Source organism: Saccoglossus kowalevskii, chromosome 21 (assembly GCF_978046115.1).
Source record: "Saccoglossus kowalevskii chromosome 21, keSacKowa6.1, whole genome shotgun sequence".
Lineage (NCBI taxonomy): Eukaryota > Metazoa > Hemichordata > Enteropneusta > Harrimaniidae > Saccoglossus > Saccoglossus kowalevskii.
In genome coordinates this window covers 26,561,571-26,584,241 of record NC_140661.1, presented here as the reverse complement: position 1 = coordinate 26,584,241, position 22,671 = coordinate 26,561,571, and the positions used below count along the sequence as shown (strand labels likewise).

Below are 22,671 nucleotides of genomic sequence, written 5' to 3'. Positions count from 1 at the left end.
GAACCGCATGTTTCGCGCATTGTAACGGTAATCAAATACGTTTATTTATTGAGATTTCGTTTTGTCGACGAATTGTCGCATAATGGCGAAGTCCCTAAGTCTGAAAGGTTGGGTTTGCTTATCGCATGTGGTTGTTTTACCAGGGGTCTCTAAACGTGTCAAAGTAAAAGATATATCATTCGCGCAAGTCAATTACTTTAGTAATCACCGAGCAGTTCAAACACACCCACATATGGGTTGTGATATGTTTTCACCGTACACCTGAGTAAACGATAACTTGCCGGTTATAAAACAATTATGTGTCAACCTCCCAGTAATCGCTTTAATAAATAAAACTAACTATTATTCACGGATTAAATAAAATCCTTTCAGTACTTCCGAAGGTGTTAAAAACTTGTTAAAATGTTTTTGTTTGGTTTCATTAAGAATGTCCAAAGAACGATTTGTTTTTTATATACATAACACCGAAAATGGTCTGATCACATGTGCTGTTTTTTTAGAATCGGTGTTGTACCTGCGATTGTTCATAAACAAATAAGATTTCGCTTCTCAAATAATGAACATACTAGCAATCATTGATTGCATGATAGGTTCAGATTTTGGTGAGCGCTTCGCTGATCGCTCCGATAAATGTATATTTGGCGTTCACACGGATGGAATATTCCCCACATGTTCCCACCAAATGCAGATACGTAATTAGGAACAATTCACAGTTCAAACCCATATGTAATAATCTTGAAAACCTATTTAACAATAGAGTGAAATATGTCTTTTTTAGGCATCGAAAACGGATAATTTTTTTTTTAATACGCCAAATTAAATCATCACAAAAAGCAAGTTCTTTGTGACACGACTGTGAAGCACGTCAGTGACACAAAACGCTGTCTACCACTTAAGAATAAACCGTTTGATCACAGTGTTTGAATAAATGGTTTTCATTAAATTTATTTATCATTTAAACAGGAACAGAAAACACCACTGAAAGACAAAAAACATGGCGTTTTCTATACCAGTCTACTCCAGCGCCTGGAGAGATTGCTTTGACCTTTGACACAGATGATATCTTGAAGTGGGTGAATATTTATCGTCCACCGTTATAAAGCACACCTGGTTTTCAATAATAGAGCGATTGTTCACAAATTATCAGGCACGTGACCATATGACATCTCACCACGTCGTATATATCGCGAGAGAGGGAGAGAGAGAGAGAGGAGAGAGAGAGAGAGAGAGAGAGAGAGAGAGAGAGAGAGAGAGAGAGAGAGAGAGAGAGAGAGAGAGAGAGAGAGGGGATATTCTTATATTCTTAACATCCCCAGTTTTTCTTTTCTATTATTTTGCATAATCTCAATGGAAGTCCCGTTTATGTCGGTTTGTGTTTTTTTAGTATTATTTGTACTGTACTGTACGGTGTCATTTTATCCGGTGTTTGTCGCGTGTTGGTCATAGTCCACCCATCCCAAGCCTCCGGACCACTAAGAGAACTCCACCACGGATACAATGCATCCGGAAGTTGACAACGGCTTACGTGGAGGGCTTGCGGGGTTGGTCGGGTGTTGATGCGGGGCACCGCCCAAAGTATGATTTCCACTTACATAGGCGGAGATTTTTCTAGATGTAGTGTAAAAATAAGAATTTTCAAGTGAGCCAATCTAAAATTGTGAGATACGCTTGAAATAGTGAACACGCATCATGGCAATGTTGGTTTGCATATATTAATTCGGATGATTGAATAAGACATCCTATATCGTATACTACATGGTCCCATAATAACACAACCTTGCCCCAGTCTGTTTAGGTGCATGGCACATCGATTGATAGGTGTCACGTCAGAAAAGAGCACCAATGACCATGAATCAATCACAGCAATGTTCGACATTGACAAACATGTTTAAATAGGTGGCAAGAGGCAAACGGCTCAGAAAATCGTTCTTTAAAAAGTAAAACAAACATAAGGATGAACATTAGGAAAATTATTTTCGTGAAAATCCTTGAATATGTCCCGGCAGCTCTAGTGGAATCCCGACCCGACTTGGCTTGTGGACAGTTGTGCACTTATTTAAACATTTCTTTAAGTCTATTGCACATAACATCAACCGGTGGTTTGGGACGCATAGAAACTTCTGGATCGTGTTGTGCGGGGAAACTGGAATTTGTTTCACGGCATTTAATCCTGTTTGGATTAAGAGATTAGAATTAACGCAATAACTACAAAATTGTACATTTTTTTAAATGTCTAAATCTTTCACATTACGAGAAAAATATGGGTTATTTAATACTCCGCCATTACTTCTATTATAAATTACAATGTTGCTATGACGTCACTAGTAGGTTGATCAAATGTGTCTATATTTTCGTGCGAGTAGATACATTTGACATCATAGTTACACGAAACTAAATTATAATACGAATGTGGGAAATATTTTGATTTCGGAATGCCGACAAATTTTAAACAAAGATAGCCAGTGTATGAAAATCAGCTGCTTTTCTCCATTTGCCTTAAACTACAATGTAGTAGATATATAATTTCTGCCACCACTACGACACCTCGTCGAATGAATGTTTGTTTGTTTGCAACTTTCACAATTTCCCCCCTTACATTGCTGTTTTAATATTACAGGGTGGAGAAATCGGTGCAAGGGGTTTATCAGAACCACGAACACAAAACATTTTTAAGTATTTGGGATGTGTCATTTTGCCTGCAATTATATGATATGTGATACACATCTCTGCTCCCCGCCTTTCACCCTCCGAGAATGCGTAGTCATCCCATATTTATTCGGTCGGGCGATGAAGTCTTTAATTTCGACAAGATAGCTCAGCGTAGAGAAGCAAATACGGTGATATGAGGGCTACCACTACGGCCAATCGTGGCTGATATGGTACAAGGTGTTGCATTTACTGATAACCCACGTTATCTCATTAGCTTATCAATGGTTTTCACACCTTGGCCATTGTCGGACTCCTCGTAGCCATACTCACTCTGAGCACGTACTAATTGAAATCGCTAACGCTTGATAAATTGGTTTCATTATGTGTGCCCGTGGATTAAATCACCATGCCCACACAGGTATTTTGCCCTCGTTTCCTTGGATCGCTTCCAATGTGGTACGCCACGATGTAGTATAAATCGCACCACTGTTACGCTTATAAGTGCCTAGAAGCTGGACCAGTCAGAAGATAATTGGTTTTTGGCGGCGTTTAATGAGACTGCAGTCAGCGCCGTAATGTGCGTATATTACGACGCTACATCACTGAAATGCACAACACGTACATATACCATTGTGAATGTCAATGTTGACTTAAATAAACCTACGCCGAATTGTTCAATTCTATATACATGTCTAATGGTACTAATCTGGGGCATTTTCTTAACAAATATCATAGGTGTAAACTGCAATGTAACGGTCGATCCTGGCGATCAACAACCCCGGCCAATCGACGCATTCACCTTGCACTTCATACCATCTATCACTGCCTATTTTAATGACAGCAACGGGATTATACCCACAATTCAGTTGTCAGTCACGATTTCCAACTCACCCGGTGTGATTCATTGGGTGAGTAAAAAAAAAAAACGTTTGTTCTAGACAAACACGTCGCTCCTCAAATCACGACAATCTCATGTGCAGGTGCAGATCAAGACACCCTTCAAGTTATAGATTAGGATTATAAAATCATTACACGGCGGTCATTAACTGTTTTCTTATCGTGTACTTGGTAATAATTAGTGAGATATGTCGATTATTTGCCGATTCATCATATCCGAAATCAGAGTAATACAATCTGACGAGCACGCTGGATAATCCACCATCCCGACGGAAATATACGGTTGTCACGTACGGAGAAACCAATAAATCTTTTATAGTTTTGTCCAAATTTCAGACTTGAGATATTTAAAGTTCACATTTTGAATGAAGTTTATCTCAACCCTAATATCGTGACAAATTATGACAGCTGTATCAACGAAAATGTGAACAATAGTTCAACTTGAATAGCAATTGCTTCACGAACTCTAACACATTTTAAACTTTGGCCGGTCACTTGTAGCATAGTAGTTGTTGAATCAGACTCCTGGTCGGTATACACAAGTTCAAATCCTACTTTAGGCTGAACATCAAAAAGGGTTGACCCCCTACCCTGGGTAAGTGTGCCACAGACTCAATGATGGCCGATTCCACTGGCAGAGGTTCATTCACTCAAGGTCTACAAGTGCTTATGTTCGACCGGGCCTAGTTGACGCCAGGATAGCGCATTAAATCGCCATTTAAAATTTTGATAGAGAGATGGTCACACAGCCCTGTCATGTAGTCCCAAACATGAATATGACTTCTGCGGCAAAATGCACTATGTGTCAGCACTAGCACTTGTCGTTTGCACATACAAAAAGTCGAGTAAGACAGCACTGACATTCAATGGGAACTGTTGCCTCGCACAAACACATTATTAAAAAAAGCTTTGGAAATATGGGTTGTTTAAAATATGACTTAATCATTAATTTGTTTCTATATCTGTAATTCAAAACAAATCAAGGTCATAGGTCATAGCTAACAGCATGTACGTAGTGGAGTCCCATTGATTGGCAGTTGACCTATAAATGAAAATTCAGGCCTTCTCTTGTTATTAATTTTTGATAAAACGTATTCCTTTATAAAAAAAAGTACATATCTATCCGAAAATATTAACACATATTATTATGCTGATTTTTTTTACATTACACCTCAGCTCGCCTATTAGGCAGTGCACACAATCGTCACATTGGTACGATTTAAGCGTATCGCCGCATTACAAAACATCTGATTGGACGGTATAACTTTCTGTCGAAAATTAGATTTAAAGTTGTATTTCCATTTTGTATAATCTACAGAAAACCTCCCAGCGACCCCTGTGATCATCATAAGGGCTTTGAGTTTGAGGTTTTCATTCTATCCAACTTAATTTAAAAGACTCCCCTAAAACAAAGTTAAGTGGCCTTGAGAGGTTACAGAAAGTGTGTATGATTTGTTGATTAAACACTTCAGTACAGGCTAGCTTCAGTGATCCAACACTTGGATTTGTTGCCAAAACAACTGATTTTATAAATTTTTGCACCTTTTAGCATACATTATATCGGTGAAAAACAAGACTGAATGTTTTTTCTAAAGTCGTGAATTCTAACCTTAATAGGTTACAAGTTTTAACCACGTACAATAAGCAAACTAATAATTTCTGAATAGTGCTCAATTTCAGTATTTGTCAGATCACTACAAAATAAAACTGGGATTAGAATACCTGAACATAGTGCAAAGTTGTTACATGCAAACATGTGTACCTGATTCTCAATTCTTTTCACAATAAATGCTTACATCGAGTCCTGTGCGTAAGGCAACCAGTCTAACCGAGGAAATATACAAATAAATAACGATCACAACGGTAGAAAATATAACTGCGTTTGTAATTGTTTTATTCAATTTTATCAATTCTTCATTACGATTATAGCTATTTCGCCAGTCACGTGACACTCACGTGTGATACCCGTGACATTACAGAGACAAGAAATACGAACATTATAATCACTTGAAACATACACCGACGAACTTGCACGTCATTAGTAAAAAAAACATTTACACTAAGTTCTACATAATATATTTGTACTCTTTTTGCCGCTAAATATCCTCAATCTACCAGAAATATGTGATTGGTCAATCTAGAGTCATATATTTTGTTCAATGTACTCTTTGAAAAATATATACAATGCCTCTTTGAAGTTGTTGTTTTTTTTTTGGGGGGGGGGTCTGTACACAAATAAAGATTGTCCACTTGCATAAAAAAACAACGCATTTGGAATGTTATAGCTGCGCATACTGTTATTTTGCAGACAACTGATTCGTCGGACGCCAGGACAATAATTTATACAGTTTACTGACCGACATAGTCCTGCTTCGTCATGGTCTTAGTGTTACATGCTGTTTGTTGATAACCAAATAACTTGATCTATGACAAGGTTTTTTATTCAAACTTTTCAAAATCTTTTCGGCAGGAATCGTCAGCGGAGTTTCCGGAAAACACCGAACAGTATAGAATCATGTCGCGAGTGGACATTCGTTTCAAAATTGCGATTTTTTGCAAATTTAATTTGACTTGAAATTGACATGTTCCGCCCTAGATGAAGCGAAGCCTTGTACGCATAAACGTGTGGAGACTTTTAGCCTATGTACTGGGAATGGGTAAACATACGACAAATATCCTGAAGAACAAGCTTGTTTGCTCCTTGCATAATTTATAACAAAACTTAAAAGCAATTTCTAGGAATGGAGCGGAGTGTGTGCACGAGAGGAATCCCAACGCGTGACTGAAAGTGGAAGTGAAATATTGACTCAAACCGAGGAAATAGCAATTAAACGATTATTAACAAGACGATGATTTGACTGAAAACACGCAAGGATGCTAGTGCGTGTCGATTTCTATTTGGACGATGTTAATTTCAGTTTAATTAACAATCGATGCAGGAACACGTAACTATAACAACCATTTTAATTATGTTTGTAAAAGAGAAACACATTATCTAAACATCGACAGGGATATCTTTCATAACACACTACATTTGTTCATTTTATAGAAAATATTGCAGACTTTCGTGTTTCTATTTTAGAAAAAAAAAGTGAAGAAGATCAACATCAACGAACACACAGAGATTAAAATATGTCTATTTAAAGAGGACAAAAGACGACGGAACTATTTTATAGAAACTTATATACATATATACATTGTATGTGTATCTGAGTCAATGGCTATTCTAATAATATGCACCCCCCATGCCACTAAACAGTCACTCCCAGTCATAATACGAAAACACAACCGTAAAGGTATCTAGTAAAGTCAGACTTTAAGTAATTAATAAAGATAAAAATTAAAATACTTATATAAATTATGAATATATTATATATGATTGTTCAATGCGGCGCTCTAAAATATTTAAAAATACGATGTTCTCTGATGGTGCACACGTCATCACAGGGAGGATGTGCGTCGGTTGGAACGGCGTCCTGCAGACAGCATTAATATTGGCAAGGTGCACTGCAAGTGTATGCTCAGTGGTTGTTAGCTAAAAGTGTACACAGTTTTAACAGCCATCACACACACACGTCGGAGAATGTTAAATTCCTTGGCGGAATAAAACAGAAATGATCACGAAGCACATTATGATCAGTTTAATAATAAATGATCAAATACGTTTGTTGAGTTCATTCAGCGAGAGGTGACGCCATGTTTCCAGTGCTATCATTTGTCGAAGACGTACAGACAAAGCGGAGACAGGTTCTATACGAGGCAAACACATAACATGGCGACAGTTACGTCACTTGTTTTCTTCAAAGTGACATCATCACGTACTTCTAATAATTTCTGGACAGTTTTCTGTTGTGATGTAATCACTTTCTACGTTCACGTGACAAAAGTCACTGTTTATCGAACTATTGTATGGACTATCTTGCTCAGTATTGCTGACGTCATCACTGTCCGTTTCCTGGGTGTCCTCTGTATTTTCCACGTCGATTTCAACATCTTTACACGCTGGTGACTCTTTGTCGTGATTGTTGTGTGCGTTTTTTTGGTTTTCCTTGGCTTCTATTGCTTTCTTGCTTCGCTTCCATTTCATACGCCGGTTTTGAAACCAAATTTTCACCTGTAAAACAAGAATAAACAGTCGAAGTTACAAAGATTTTCTTATACTGCTTTGTAAACAAAACTGTTCAACATAATAATGACGAAACTAAAAGCCAAATACGGAAACGTACATACCATATTAGGGCATACGTAACGCATGTGACTCGTTTATGCTCGTTAATAAATGCGCAATAATAATATCCCTGTTTATGCAAAGAAAACAAACTACTAGGACTAATAGGATGCTGTTTAAGCAGACAGAAAACAGTAATTAATCGTACCCCAATTGAGGCTGATATAAATAATAAAAAATCGCAATAAAAGATGATGTAATCGACTATAATAACATGGTATCGTCGAAGCCCAGATATACCTCCATATCAATGCGCCACGCTCGAATAACTCGGTAAATTTTTACTCAATTTTATTATCGTCTGAATAAACCGATCATTTACGATAATTGAAATTTCTAATCAAACTTTGATTAGATCTCTGATGTAAATTACGATATGCGCCATAAAACTTCAATTTTACTCAAAATTACTCGGAAAATCAGCCCGTTACGACTGTTACTACAGAGTGCCGTAAAACTGTTTGCCGCGCCGTAAAGGCGCGAACTGTAATAATGTTCCGAGTCAGACTACTAAAACACCGTTAAATTTAGTGCCGATCGACTTGATGTAACTTTGAATATATAAGCTGAACGATACTGAACGTCTTCTCGCCAGACTAACCGACCGCAGACGAAACGACAACATTTCGGGAAATTCTCTCCCAATCTCGTTACTCGATGACGTCACGGTAATATGTCCTTACCTGTGTTTCTGTTAGCATCAGTGATGTCGCTACTTCAAATCGTTTCGGTCGTGAGAGATATTTATTCTTTCTGAATTGGTTTTCTAATTCTAATAGTTGTTGACTAGTGAACGCCGTCCTCGGCCTCCGCGTCTTGCCAAGCAGATTTGGCGTGTGTTGTCCTGAAGCAAAAAACAAAATAACATTAAATTAAACAAAATATGAGCGATGGCATCACTCAAAATACGCACATCAATGTTCCTATTCCTCCAATCCAAAATACAAGAAATAATTAGAGTAGTTACGTAAATAAATTCGCGTCAAAACCAATAAAAAATTGCTATAAGTTTTCTCCGCAGACGACTATTAAAATAAGTGTGAAATTTAAGAGCGAACAACTGCTCGCATCCTCAGCGGGGTGAGTAAGTAACAGCAGAATGCGCTCGGTAAGAGCAATCAACCTAATTAATAACGCCGATTTCTTCATTAAAATAATAGCTATACAGTGAAAGGCCCAGAAGTGATTTGGGCTTGCTAAATCCCGCCGAAACACGCGACAAATGAGGCGTGTAAGCAGATTGCACGTTTAAGTGTACGGGACCGTTATACGAGGTAGCAGTCTATGCTGTCGATTGAATGGCAACAATAGGTAGTTATTGGCTACTAGAACTCTTCTAATACATAGGTAGCTAATTTCTTTGACGTTTGATTAAAACGATATGATGTGATGTATAAACATTGTGGCGTTCATTCTTTGAGCGCCATAATTTTCCCGCCCAAAATTAGTATCAACATTTTATACCTTTGTATGTATTCTAAAAAAAAAAATAGTTTTGTACCAAATGGACGTTATTTTGCTAAATAAACTGTGCCTGCATATTTCAAATTTGTGAACAGAAGAATCTACTAGATGTTTCTCTAGGGCTTGCTGTAAAACTACTGACAGTCACCATGGGGTAAAATACTCATTTAAGTCAAATTATCGAGAGAACCATTCAGTTACTCCCAGAAAAAAGAACATTTTTCCTCTTTGTACGTTGCAATGACGTGCATCCACTTAACGAAAAAGCAAACAGGTCTGATGGTACGACGACATTCATTTTCAATATCGAACTTTTCTTCTCGTGTCGTTGTTACGGAGACTAGCAAGTTTTAGCTGTTATACACGACATTATTCTCATTTCTCACACTTCACACATTGCAACTCTTTTAAAAAATGCTGTTTCTAGAACACATAAAACGGTGAACTTAAGCAGAAACTTTTAAATAAAAATTAAAAAAATGTGATGATTTATGCTAGTATCAGTTTATGATCATAATTCCCGATCACGTGACCACCCGTTTTAAAATAATTGGACGTATTCGTATATTACGTTGGTGGTTAAATTAAAGATGTGGAATATACCGCTAATAATAGTATGACAGTGGATGTCTGGTGGCGTACACTCCCCCTTTTAAAGCAATTGCGTTTTATAGCTTCTCTCCTTGAGGCGTTGTGGCGCATCGTATGTGGGACCCCGGAAGTAACGGACACAATCGAGAATTCTTCTTTGTTGTCACCAACTTCTGTGTCGGAGCATGCTATACTAACGGATGATTGTCCATTCGTTGTCAAATCGGATAGGTCACAGAAACATAAATAAAAGGGGGGAAATGAACACGTGTACAAAAGTTACGTATGTCTGATTTTGATCGGTTAGTGGACTACTCAGCCGACAATCAGTAATTTCAACAATGCCCCCGGGCGCTAATTTTTTAACGGCGTCGCATGATGGAGTAAAATAAGCAAACGAGTGAAATTAAATAGAAACCTTTTCTCTGCGTAAAAGTACAATTTAAGTGTCACACGCGGCCTTGGATATGTACGGTAATTGGAAGAAATAAACAAATGTCCACTCTCGTCATACGATAAACTAGGATATGTCAACGAATATTAATAAAAAAATGTAATTTGATTGAATAATTTGTTTAGATTCGATTCAATATATATTTGACACGAGTCCATCGCTTTTTTGTCGTTATTAGTTGAAAAAAAAACTTTGTGGACCAAAGTACACCGAGCAAAAATTCAAATGATAGTATTTGATAATAAAATGGTTTCCGTGTGGTGATTATCAAGCAGTACGTCTTAAACGGCGTGGTATAATCCGAAGAATAGCGGTGAATTTACATCCATCAGCGGAACTGTACAACTTGGCAATTACGTCGCTCTTTGGGAAAAAATCTCCGATATAATGAAATTTACTTTTCAATACAATTTCCACCAATGTTGTTTAAATTCCGTCCAATCAGTTAATCGTCATAATAAGCAAACACATTTCACTTGGCGTCGAAAGCAAAACTCCACTAAATCTGAATTAGAGGTTGTTTTTACTTCCCCGATAATCTAATTTTATCCTCCGTTGCTATTTTGCGAACATTCTCAGCGTCTGAATCAATCAGTTAATACGCTGATATGTCAATACAAAATTCTTCTTGAGTTGGGCTGATCATTTTGTGTGTGCGCATTAAGGCTTGTTCGGTTGCTCCCCAGAGGGGTACCAATTCCACCGAGAGGCGTCTTAATCAGTGCGCTGTACTCGGTGAACCGACTTCTCTGTTTGGTTGTTCATTTCACTGCGCTCAATAGATAACTCAATTAGCAGCGAGAAAGCTCTTGCTTTTGAATTGGTTTCGACATTCTAAATTATCCCTATTATGCGCTCAACTCATCGATTACTCGGCTTTAATGTCTTGAATAAGTACTATTAATTCAGTTGGCGGCACCCTCCCCCTTTCATCCCCGTGAGGATGATCATTGTGTTCTGAGGGGAGGGGCAAGTGAAAAACATACGTATGATATAGTTGTGTATCAATTTATAAAAATAGATTTTTGGAGAGATTAGCAAACTGTTGTAATTTGATTCGATCATACTTAGTTAAGCAGTGTAAAACGATTTTCCAAACAAATTTTGATGAAACGAAACTCGACAAAGCACCAATAGTTAATATCGAATGTATTAGTATTTTATTTCGTATTAGCAACGACCATATTTACAAAAGTATAACTTCGAAAAGACGAGCGGGCACTGAGTGTCAACAAACTTCAAATCAACAAACTTTGCGAATAATGCACTACGATTAGTTGCACATATCTATACTTATATTAGCAATACCTAAACTGGCCAACGCAATAATTATGAACGCGACATTCCCATGGCAGGATGACGATTATGACTCCCCGGCGTCAAAAATAATCAAATGAAGTTTCGAACTTGTGAACACTACGCTCTGTTTAGGTGAGTTAGTAGAATTGATCCCTCTCGGGGATATCGACGAATTGGTATGAAATCAACAATTACTGTAATCAGGTAAGATCAATTGCATAATTCATTAAAAAGCGTAGTCAGTATGATGATGATGATGTGTCCCTAAACGCTTGATAACTTGGGCGTCAACGTTATTAACAAAATTGCACGAAATAAACCACTGTGACGCAATACAAAAAAGGGGAAAAAAGTTGCCGATTTTCTGGCAATTCTCACGGCAATGTGTAGGCGGAGAGCGAATTAGAACCTCGATCGCCAATATATGGCATAAGATGTACGCTGTAGTTAAAATAACATTCAAAAAATACACAGCGTGTAGAATTACCGATCACACGGCACGAATTTTTACGAAGTTCTGCTTAAAACGGAAAAGTGTTACCCGATCCCCGAAACACGCAGTATTGGTTCAAGCCAAGGCAAGTATATAAAAGAGCAGTTTTTCTTAATTGGTGCCCGTTTAATAACATTTGTATGGAACTGTTTAATCTCTTTCGTCTTGAGTCTGAATCATTGCGGAAACGGATTGTGGTGCCCATGGAGTGGATTTCACTTCTCTGTTTAGATTTCACTACCAATTAACAATAATGAAAGGCGATGATGAAATTAAATTATAAATTTTGAGTGATCAAAGCGACTAATTAAATAAATAAAAGAGGCAATCAGAATCAATATCATAGAGTTAGCCTATTAGTGATATCGACTCTCAGCTCGAGCTTACAGTCAGTAAAATGCAGAAATGAGCGGGGCGCCCGGCGGTTACCAACAATTGGGTTGGCTTTAGGCGTAGGGTTGAACTCAATTACTTACACACTATCGAGAAGGAGGGTAATATTTGTACGAGGCCCTATATTGTTTTTAAGTTCCTTCAAGATACTAGTAGTTAGACCCCGCCAAGCCAGGTCGAGAATAAAACCGATCGCGGGGAACTTTTTTCTCTACTAGGCATTCACCATTCATCGCGACAAGAGAAAAAAAAACACCAGCTTGTATGTTATCGGCTTCATTTCCCTCAACAGCCGACTAATCTGTATATTGCAACAAATTTTCATCAGGGCCTGCAGATTAATGTAATTAAGGGCATTCGGAAACGCCGCCATCCTGACTTCACTCTCGTTTCCCACTTGTTCGGCGCTCATCCCTTGCTCATTAATATTCATCAATGGACGGCGATTGCTTTGAAATTGAAGATTTTCGTGTAAACTTTCTTTCTTGATGGGTACAATCTGGCGCGGAGCGTAATCAACGCACAGTCCTATGCATAGCAATATGCGATCGGCGATATTAATGTCGATCCACTTACCGATTGTCCATGCAACTAACTCCATGATAATTCCTCATTACCGCTTAATGGCGATCCGGTAGACGAACAAAATAGCCTACTAAAACTAATGTTATAAAATAAAAGACATTTAGATAAACTCAGTTTTATTCATCGAAAAGTGGGACAAATCCACCGGATATTAAAATGTTATCAAATCTGGAGTTTTTACGGACGTGTACTTATTTAAAACATGGTGGTTTTCACGAATCATGCAATACCGCCAATTATAATAATATTTCACAAAAGCATTGAGTATGAATGAAACAACACGACAATACGGGGATTTTTTTCTGGTTGCAACCCGGGTGACAAACTAATTGAGAGAAGACTGGCTCAATGATGAACACTGATTGGCCCAGTACGATAACCGTTGGCAATCCCCGGGCCGTTTTTTTAGAACCGAGTCAGGTGTGTAGCATTAACGAATTTGTACTTATGGACAGAAGCATATACTAGTACTCAATACCATCTCCGAATGACGATATCAGTCAGTGCGCAGTAAATATGAACGTGAAACGAGGGCTATCATAATTTGATGTTTATTTGTGTCATTATTCAACCCAACCCAAAATTATAATGTCATTTTGAGTCGACAGCTTTACCATACATTGTGTCGTTCCATTCACTGTCACACGCATATGTGTTTGCCAAAGTCAACAGGTATTTTGGCAGCGTCACGCGAGTAATAAATTGACTATACGCAAAAATCACATCGTCGGTTAAGAAACTTTGGATTGTTTTTTTTTTTTTCATTTTGCTGGAGATAATGATTTATCAAATACCGTAACATGTTTGACCGTGATCAACGGGGATTCATGTAGCGTGGTTCAGCGGCAAACGATGAAGTGATGCACTGATCAAATTAACCTCTACTCGTTGGCTCACTGGAACCAAAGTTTATCCCAGAGTTTGTTTAGTAGGTTGAAAGAAAATACAACATTTTTTTTGGAAGGATGCCGGCGATTTTTTTTCGCGACTGTAATAACTTTGTCTTTTTGTACGGTGCTCCAAAATACCAATATTTGGAAATTTAGGGATCGAGCTCACATACGAAAGATAATTTCATTTCAAGATAAATTGAGAAGAAATACGGTACCACTTAATTATCAACTATACTATGAACACAATTCGACGTTACAGTTTCAAAATTAGACAACAATTCTGGATGTCGGATTTCATCGTTTACTTAGACTTCACATCTATACACATACGTCATTATAGATAACTAGGAGTAAATACTAGTAAATACTAGTAAATACGGCAACATTGGAGATGTTCATACTTCTTGTTTTATAATCGTCCGTTTTTTTATATTTTAAACAGAATAACGCAATTTCGCGGCAAAGGCTTTTAAGTTCATGGTCATACTGTCAAAGACGCAACCTACTGGTACATTTTACAGTAGTACAGCGCGAAATCGTTATTCCATGTTTAAATATCGATAACATTCCTAATTGCGATAGGTTTTGAATTGTTATATTGATCAACAACGACAAAGACACACAGTCAAAATGGCCACCTAAATAACTATATGAATTGTACATATATATCACGCGAATTTGTCACAGATTTACTGGCCCAGTTTTTCGTATTTAAAACATTTTTTTTAAAAACAAGATAACTTTAATCCTCTTTCGGACTATACGATTCAAGTGGAGAGAAGATGACGAAGTAAGTAGGTGATTTTTTTTCAGTATTTGAAGTTCATTTTTCATGCGCGGAAAATGTTTCTAATTATCACGGCTTTACATTAGTGAGTATAGTTATGACAGAAAGTCTCCGAATCCCCCCGAAAAAAATAAAATTGTCATGAATGTCGTCACGGTATGTGGTATTTTAGACATTTTCTGATAGTCATCGAACATGTGATGGTATTTATTTGTTGTAATGCGAATGTGATTGAAAATTATACGCTAAAACGTACATGTTATTGCCCATGTCCCCTGGATTGCTCACACAGTGTACATTTAGCGGCAGTAAAGCAAACAGAACGTCGACATTTGATTGGCTTAACGCACCTGGTCAAGCGGAGTGATACTATCAGACAGCCTTATCTAGGAATCGATAGTTAAAAAGACTCCAAGTAGCAGCCGTACACAAAGTTTGGACAATAGTCCTCCAGATATCAGCCATATATATGAATTAACAAGCTTGTGTTTGTCAATGGGGTCAGTATAGGTGCTGACAGGGGTCACTATATTGCTAGATCTAACATGACTGCCTGCTACTGCCTCTTCGTTTGGACGGCTGCCTGTCTTTCGTTACCCATAAGCATATTGCATATCTTCGTTTGTCGCCGGCTGACAACGAATTGGCCACAAGCCTAGAAACTGCCAAACATGACTGATAAAGCCGAAGATGTATGTAGTGAAACCTGATTCGAACAACAGCACAAATCATCGAGATAAAACGAGTGGATCAACAATCCGACGTAGTACCTGTGGTACATGTCATGTACATCACGTGAACATGACACGGTCACGGGCGGGGGTGGGGGTGGATAAGGTCAATCAGAATATTCTAAAATAGTAAGAATGCCCCGCGTCCCATCATATGTCATTTAGTGGCAAAAAATTTGTATCAGTTTAATTAAAAACTATTTTACTTTACGTAATAACAGGTTAATACATATATAAATTGTCATAATGTTTATAATAATTTTTATTAGCGGAGCACTGTCAACAAGGAAGGTGGAGAGAGTATTAAGAACAGATTCACTGTACACATAATAATGTCAATATACAAAAAGTGTTATGAAATAAGCACATATATATTAATATCACGTAGGGAAACGAAGTGCTCGTTTTGTTGGTTCAGCTTGCAAACAACATTGTCTAAAACAAAACATAAAAGAGTTTATTTTTTACACAACTCATTTGCGAATATTTCCATTACTAGTTTGAAGTGGAAACCTTGGCATCCAAACGATATGTCGACCCACGTGGTGTTACAAACGATATCCATCGTACTGACCGTTTCGATTTGACCTTTGACATTGCCATGTATACAGTCGTAATGTGGTCAGATGAGTTAATGAAGACGATGTTAGGGCGCAATTTGACCATCTACACGGGATTAAACTGTGTATACATATCTGTCCATGAGTGGTCGCAGAGTTCTGTTGTGAACCCGTGTGTACATTGAAATAAGGGGGCTAGTCGGCGCGGTGAGAAACCCGCGAAGAAGATTTTGTTGAAAATAGTCAATTTCACAACAATTGTTTTATGAACTGTGAGCTGTGATGATTATTGGTGGAAATGGGTTGTCTGAATATAGAGTCATAGCACGTTTTTACCGTCAATGCATGTTTTTCTGCGGTCACAGACTGTCTAACCAATGCAATTCATATCTCATGTGACCGTAATATCATAACAAGGCTACTAACTCCCCTCCTATAGTCAATCCCCGGCATAAGTTTCTTGTTAGTTGGTTTCGAAACTCGTGCCTTATAGCTTCCGAAGCTTCGATAACGTCCCACTACCCATGAATTAGGACTAACTTATATCGGTATATATTTACTGTGAACACGAACATCCTACTCGAATGGAAATTACAAATAAAACTGGTCTTTCGGAGGAGATGGCTTACGCATATATAAATGAGAAAACACCCTATTTTGCGATGTTCAATCCCCTCCCCCGAGTCATCGGTATTCATACGAATATTTTGCATGTTAAAAAAATACAACATTCAACATGACCCTAATGTTTTCACTATATGCCGTACATATAACATACACACGAAATTCAGTACAAAATTAGTTCCATGATTATTCCAGTCCTGCATATTTTAAATTAGCATATTTAATAACCAGATCAGTGCCTCGGTGGGTTTCAATTTAATCAGAGTAGTTCTTTTAACAAGCTTAACCCTAGCAACACAAATGGAAATGATATCATACACGGACGACTCAATCACATGTCAAAGCCGATGAACGTAGTATCAATGGCGTTGCGCTTTTGAATAATATTGAAGATTACAGTTCCAGCCCACCCCCGGAAACAGGCTTAAGTCTGAATTATAAACTTTATAAAAAATAATGTTTCTCCCTTGATGCTAAAGTGAGTTGTGATTTAATTATAATTGCGCTTATTAAATTGATCGCTGATACGAGAATGCTGTTGGAGACACGGGCCTCCGTAATTGCTAGCCACTCTTTGTTCGAATCGTATACAATTATTAAATATGGAACGTGGCAGCCAAAAAATTTACAAAAGTATACAACACATATAGTGTCTTTATTGTACATTAAAAAGTGTGGGAAAATACGGCGCATTGATAGCGGTAGAACACGCTATACAATATCCGATTGTTTATTTTGGGTAGCGGTCCGACAAGAAGGAGTGAAGATGTAGTTGTTTCACTACCCATGTTTAAATACAGAATGGTTTTAATAGTTTTAGCGCGTGGCTTTATACTACTTTATTCCTTTTTCGGTGTTTCTTCACATTCACGCCTTGGCTCTAACTTTCAAACATGCATTCGATAATTCTAGCACCCTCCTGCTACAGTGAGTACTCTCGTGACTTGTCTGTATGTAACCCTGTGCCGCCGCAAGGCGGAAATCTACTATATGCCGACGACGGCGGTTTATCAGTATATATCAAGTCCGACCCCCCATCAGCCAAGTAGATCTCCACTCAAACGACTGTTGCTTGAATAAACGTTTTTGTTCTGGTGATATTTTATTGACGAAGTTCAGGGCCTTTTTGAGTAATGTTTATGGGAAATGAAGCATCGCGAACATCAAGCAAGAACGAGAAAGTGTGGCTTTTATTTAAAAAAAGGTCCACAGATGTAGTGAGATGTAGAAATGAAAACTAATTTCTTAAACGGCGCGGGCTCGGCACGTGACTCTTAAGCCGACTACAATTACAGATACGTTGTGAATCCCATAAAATTAACAGAAAGCGTGGAATCAATAATTGTGAAATCTCGTGTGAAGTTGATACTGTTTCCCACTATGCACTGCCACGTGCCCGACCACGACGAGAACCCCTTGATTTGCAGTTCACTTGTTTGCAACATAAGAAATGAAACGACGCCTCGCGGGAAACTTTTGATAAAGTGATGTCATTATTTTGCCTAAAACAAACAAAGGGCGCGCTATTTCAGAAGTTAGCACTAAAATTAAGTCAAATCATTCTCTATTTTTCTGCTGATTGGCGGGAACCGAATCCCGCAGACGATGCGTCGTATTGACTATCTACTTGAAACGGTACAAATATACGCACCGAGTAATTAACACCAATTTCGCCGTTATGGCAACTACTGCAAGTGATTCATCACTTATTTGTAGTTTAAAAATTCGATGTTTTGACACACACAAAAAACACTGACTTCCTTTGAATAGACGCTAATTACGTGAAATAAAAACAAATCAAAAAAGAACGTGCGTAATATCGATTGGCCCCCGCTAGTCGTTGGCGCAACGTAGGCAGTTCCCACACCAATATTTATATGAAAGATAGGAAAACTCACTGGCCGGGCGGCCTCGCTAAAAGCTCTACTTACAAGGCGATAATTTATGGTATATATCACACCTTCGGAAGAGGCCTGTGACATTAAAGCGTTGGCTAGGTGAACTCACGTGACATCGAAACAAACATAAGAATAACCCACAATTTGTTCTCAAATAAAGGCGGAGAGATGGAATATGCATCACAACGAAAACAGCCATTCTATTTTAAAGCTGTGTCGTTTTAGTGTAATTCCACGTGAGATTGTGTGCAAATTAAATCGAAAAGCTTATTTGTGATATTGAACATTATTTACATATATTTTTTATGATTAAAATTGGTAGCAAAATTGAAGTGATTCGATTTGCACATATACGATTATTAAGTACATCTTAGCTATCACGAAAACACGCCAGTAACGTCGTATTTTCTATCCTAATGGGAAAAGTCAAATTAATGTTTATCTAGGAAAAAAAACTCTTACAGTCAATGAAGAGAAGAGCAGCAGATAATAAGTTTAACGGCAAAGATTGTGTGTTTTTGCTAACGGGTATTGAATAAATCATCAGTTCTGCTGCCCAGCGTCGCCCCGTGGCGAGTTTTGTGAAACATGGCTATGGTTAAGAATTCAATCTTCTTAGCGAATATAATTTTTGATTTGGGTAAAACCTGAAATGTTATTGTTATTTTAGTGAGGTTTGTTTACTGTTCTTATTTATTTTCAGTAGAATGGGCACTTAATTTTAACCATTTTTACTAAAGCGATTGAAATATATATCTATAACGGTTTGTCGGTTGAGAAGAGGGACACGAATGACGAGTGGGAACTCGGCAAGGCAGTCATTGATAAACAACCAGTGTCGTCCGAATGACGGCGGTGTGTGGTAATATTAAACTTTCCTGTATGAGTGTTTGATGAACTATTGCAGTCCTAAACGACTCGAGTCAATAGAATATCGAGTAAATTCACGTTAGTTAGTGTGTGAAAGAAACTCCGCCGGTCGATGCCAAGTTCGAGCGTTCTTGTTAAGCCGGCAAAATGGTACCGAGTCACACCAGTGTGTGTACCGATATACACTGCGTTACTCGGGAAATTTCCTATCACAATCCGGCTTCAAAGAAGTGGCGGGTGTGAACAGAGTGGTTTTGTTTGACTTTAATATGTTTGATTATGAAAATGTATGGTTCTTTTATACAGAATAAAAACAGTACGCGAACAAACAGAACAATGTGTGTGTTTGGACGACGACACTGATAATACTGAGACTTGTCACGTTGATAAGAACGAAGCCAACTGGTACTGTCATACGGTCTGGAACATTGCTTATTTGTCACAACCAGATATCAAGCGTCTATGTGTTTACAGAAAAAAAAACTTCTTCATACCAGGAAAATGCGTATGAAAAAAAGCAATATAGAGATAGCGGGCAGTTCATAATGTTGATTTCAGAGATTGCCATGAATCGCTGGCTGTTTTCGCTTCAGCACCGCATCACTGACATAAGGTCGCAAACGGCCTATGAAATGAACACCCAAATTCTCTCTTTTTTTCCCGAGATCTGACGATGTTTATAAATTTAATTCTTCGCATGTTGTGTCATGCCAAGTACTAACTAACCATTTAGAATGTCCACACTTCAGAAAGATATAGAATTTCACTTGTTGTAATAAAAAACCATGTTCGCGCGACAAAATACATACCAATTATCATATACAACACCTTCATAACTCGGTTCGATAACTATTATTTCTGAACTTGTGAATTATATATCATATGCACACAAAATTTAATATTTTCTGATACATTATGTTTTTTTTAAATACATTAAATGTACATACCGAAATCTGGCAATCGCGTTGGAATCATCATTCTTCCTCCGTGGATCCACTCCATAGGGATATTAGGAAGGCCCTGTGATTTCATGCAACCTGGGTCCGGTGTGGGTTGGAACGCACTCGGGTTGTAAGCGGACGACCCTTGCATATGGAGCTGCGAGTATATGGGGTGGCCGTACATGCTAGGGTGCATGACTGGGGCTTGTGATAAGCTCGGCATGATGTTCAACAGGCCCGGTTTCGGCACGAAGCTGCTAATGCATGTTCTTGGCGGCGAAGGAGGCGGGCTTGAATGCGGACTGGTCGGCAGAAATGTGTCTGGTGCTAAACTGACCCTCAACGGGCTTGTACATGGTGGACTACAGGCTGTAGGGCTGATCAACTTCTGTTTGGACGGTTCTCGGGCGAGCAGAGCGTCAATGGTGAAGGCCTTAGAGGCTTCCATGGCTAGCTTTAAGACGATGCCTACACGTTTTCGTGTTGTTGTCAGCGACTTTACCTTGGTACGACGGCGTGTTAGCGAAGAGGGGAGTACGTCACTCACAAGATTACAGACACGGTGCACCTTACTGAGAGGACAGTCGATGTATACCACAGACGACCTAATGTTTTAAATGTTTAACCCTACGTGGTATTACTAAGCTTCTTTCTGATTGGTCGATCGTTCCGGAGCTCATTGATTTATCTAACTAATCTCATTATGATCGGCGTATGACAATCAGCGCATTTAATTAGGTGTTGACGGTCGATTGACGCACTAGATACACATCGGCAGAAGAGCTACCAAGTAAGACAACAAATACTAGAAGCGGTCATGTGCACTACGAAAAATATGATGTCAAAACCAATCCTCGTTTAGAAGAAAAAAAACTCAAGTCCACACAAATGACCGATTGTGGCAGATTGATGGGAGTATTGTGGGCGCTCTACTCGAAAATGTCACACATTATAGAAATAAAAATCCGCAATGTTGTGGAGACAAGCACAGGCGAGAAATCTAAGAGTCATTTGAAGGGTGATCCTTCAATGGCAGTGTTGTCAAATAAGTTTAGTATGTTGACCGAGGGGCACAAAGTTCAGCCAATTCACACGTACGGTGTTTGAGGGTGGTCCACGCCGACGAAGCGGTAGCCTCTCTTAAATGTCAACGAAGTTCCTCGCGTCGGATTGGCTCAGAACTAAGACAACTGTCAGCGTTTGCCATTCGTCATCAAAGGGAAATATAAAGCGTTAGGACGGTGCGGGAAAGGTGCGAGTTCATCAAGGTAACGACCCCCAAACACACATATACTCAAAATACATTTACGTTACGTTGTACAAATAAACAGTGAAGAAACTAACTGAATCGAAATCTTGTGTTATTAACAGGAAACTTCGAACGCGCACCATACTTATAATATACGATAATATGTAACTATTGTGCCTCGTTGGTTGTAGCACAGAGCTCTTTTTTTTAGCTCCACGAGCGTCTAAACATCAGCTATTTTTGTTATAATACACGATTAACGAGTACATCAACAGTATAACCTTAAAGTTAAACTTACTTTATTCGATGAACGAACAATGATAAAGTTGTTTCGGAGACAATTCTATCTGTAAGAACGAACTTGTCGTTCCATGAAAAAAATTTGAGCAAAATCACGTTTTATGACAAAAGTCGATACAGACGACTTATTCTAACACAAATGAGTTATATTATTCCATATCAATTTTCCATTATTTATTCCCCACCCAAAAATTCCATTTGTTGTTGTATTGCCGCGATATAGTTTCGTCCATCGCTAAGAAGTCGACAAGCTCCATTGTTAAAAATAATCACACAGAACACTAAGCGTTACAACTATTCTTGTACCAATTCATTATACACTTCGGTTTGCAATGACAAATGGGATGGGTAGAATATACTCTTGATAAACAATGTTTTTTGCAGTCATGGTCATCTGTATTACAAAATAGCCCCTCAATAGTCGTACCATTGACATACATGTTGACTCGCCGATTGTTGATGGCAAAACATTATTTATGAAAGATGCCCGGTTTATCGAGCAATCACACTGGCCGTGTAGAAAACAATGCATGCAATAGCGACAATTAATTACAAATACTTTTTAAAATTTAATTATGATAATCATAATTAAATTGTACTAGGACATATTGCAATTGACTCACTGAAATTTATCTGTTTGTTACCATGACGCCAGGCAATTCAGAATAGTTTTTTGTATACTATCGACAAAGAGCCGTTGCCTGAAACGTTTAAATTGTTAGAACAACAAGTACCAAATATTATCCACTGTATATCAATTCAGAA

General features: G+C 38.2%; 1 protein-coding gene across 1 annotated transcript; it reads right to left on the bottom strand.

Annotated features, from left to right (window-relative positions):
- Nucleotides 1-6,991: 6,991 nt before the first annotated feature.
- mnx1 (motor neuron homeobox transcription factor) lies at nucleotides 6,992-20,953 on the bottom strand. Its single transcript, NM_001164925.1, is given in 3 exon segments — nucleotides 6,992-7,660; nucleotides 8,458-8,618; nucleotides 20,364-20,953. Coding segments are annotated over 3 exon segments (903 nt in total). The 5' UTR covers nucleotides 20,806-20,953; the 3' UTR covers nucleotides 6,992-7,360.
- Between the last annotated feature and the right edge of the window lie 1,718 nt (nucleotides 20,954-22,671).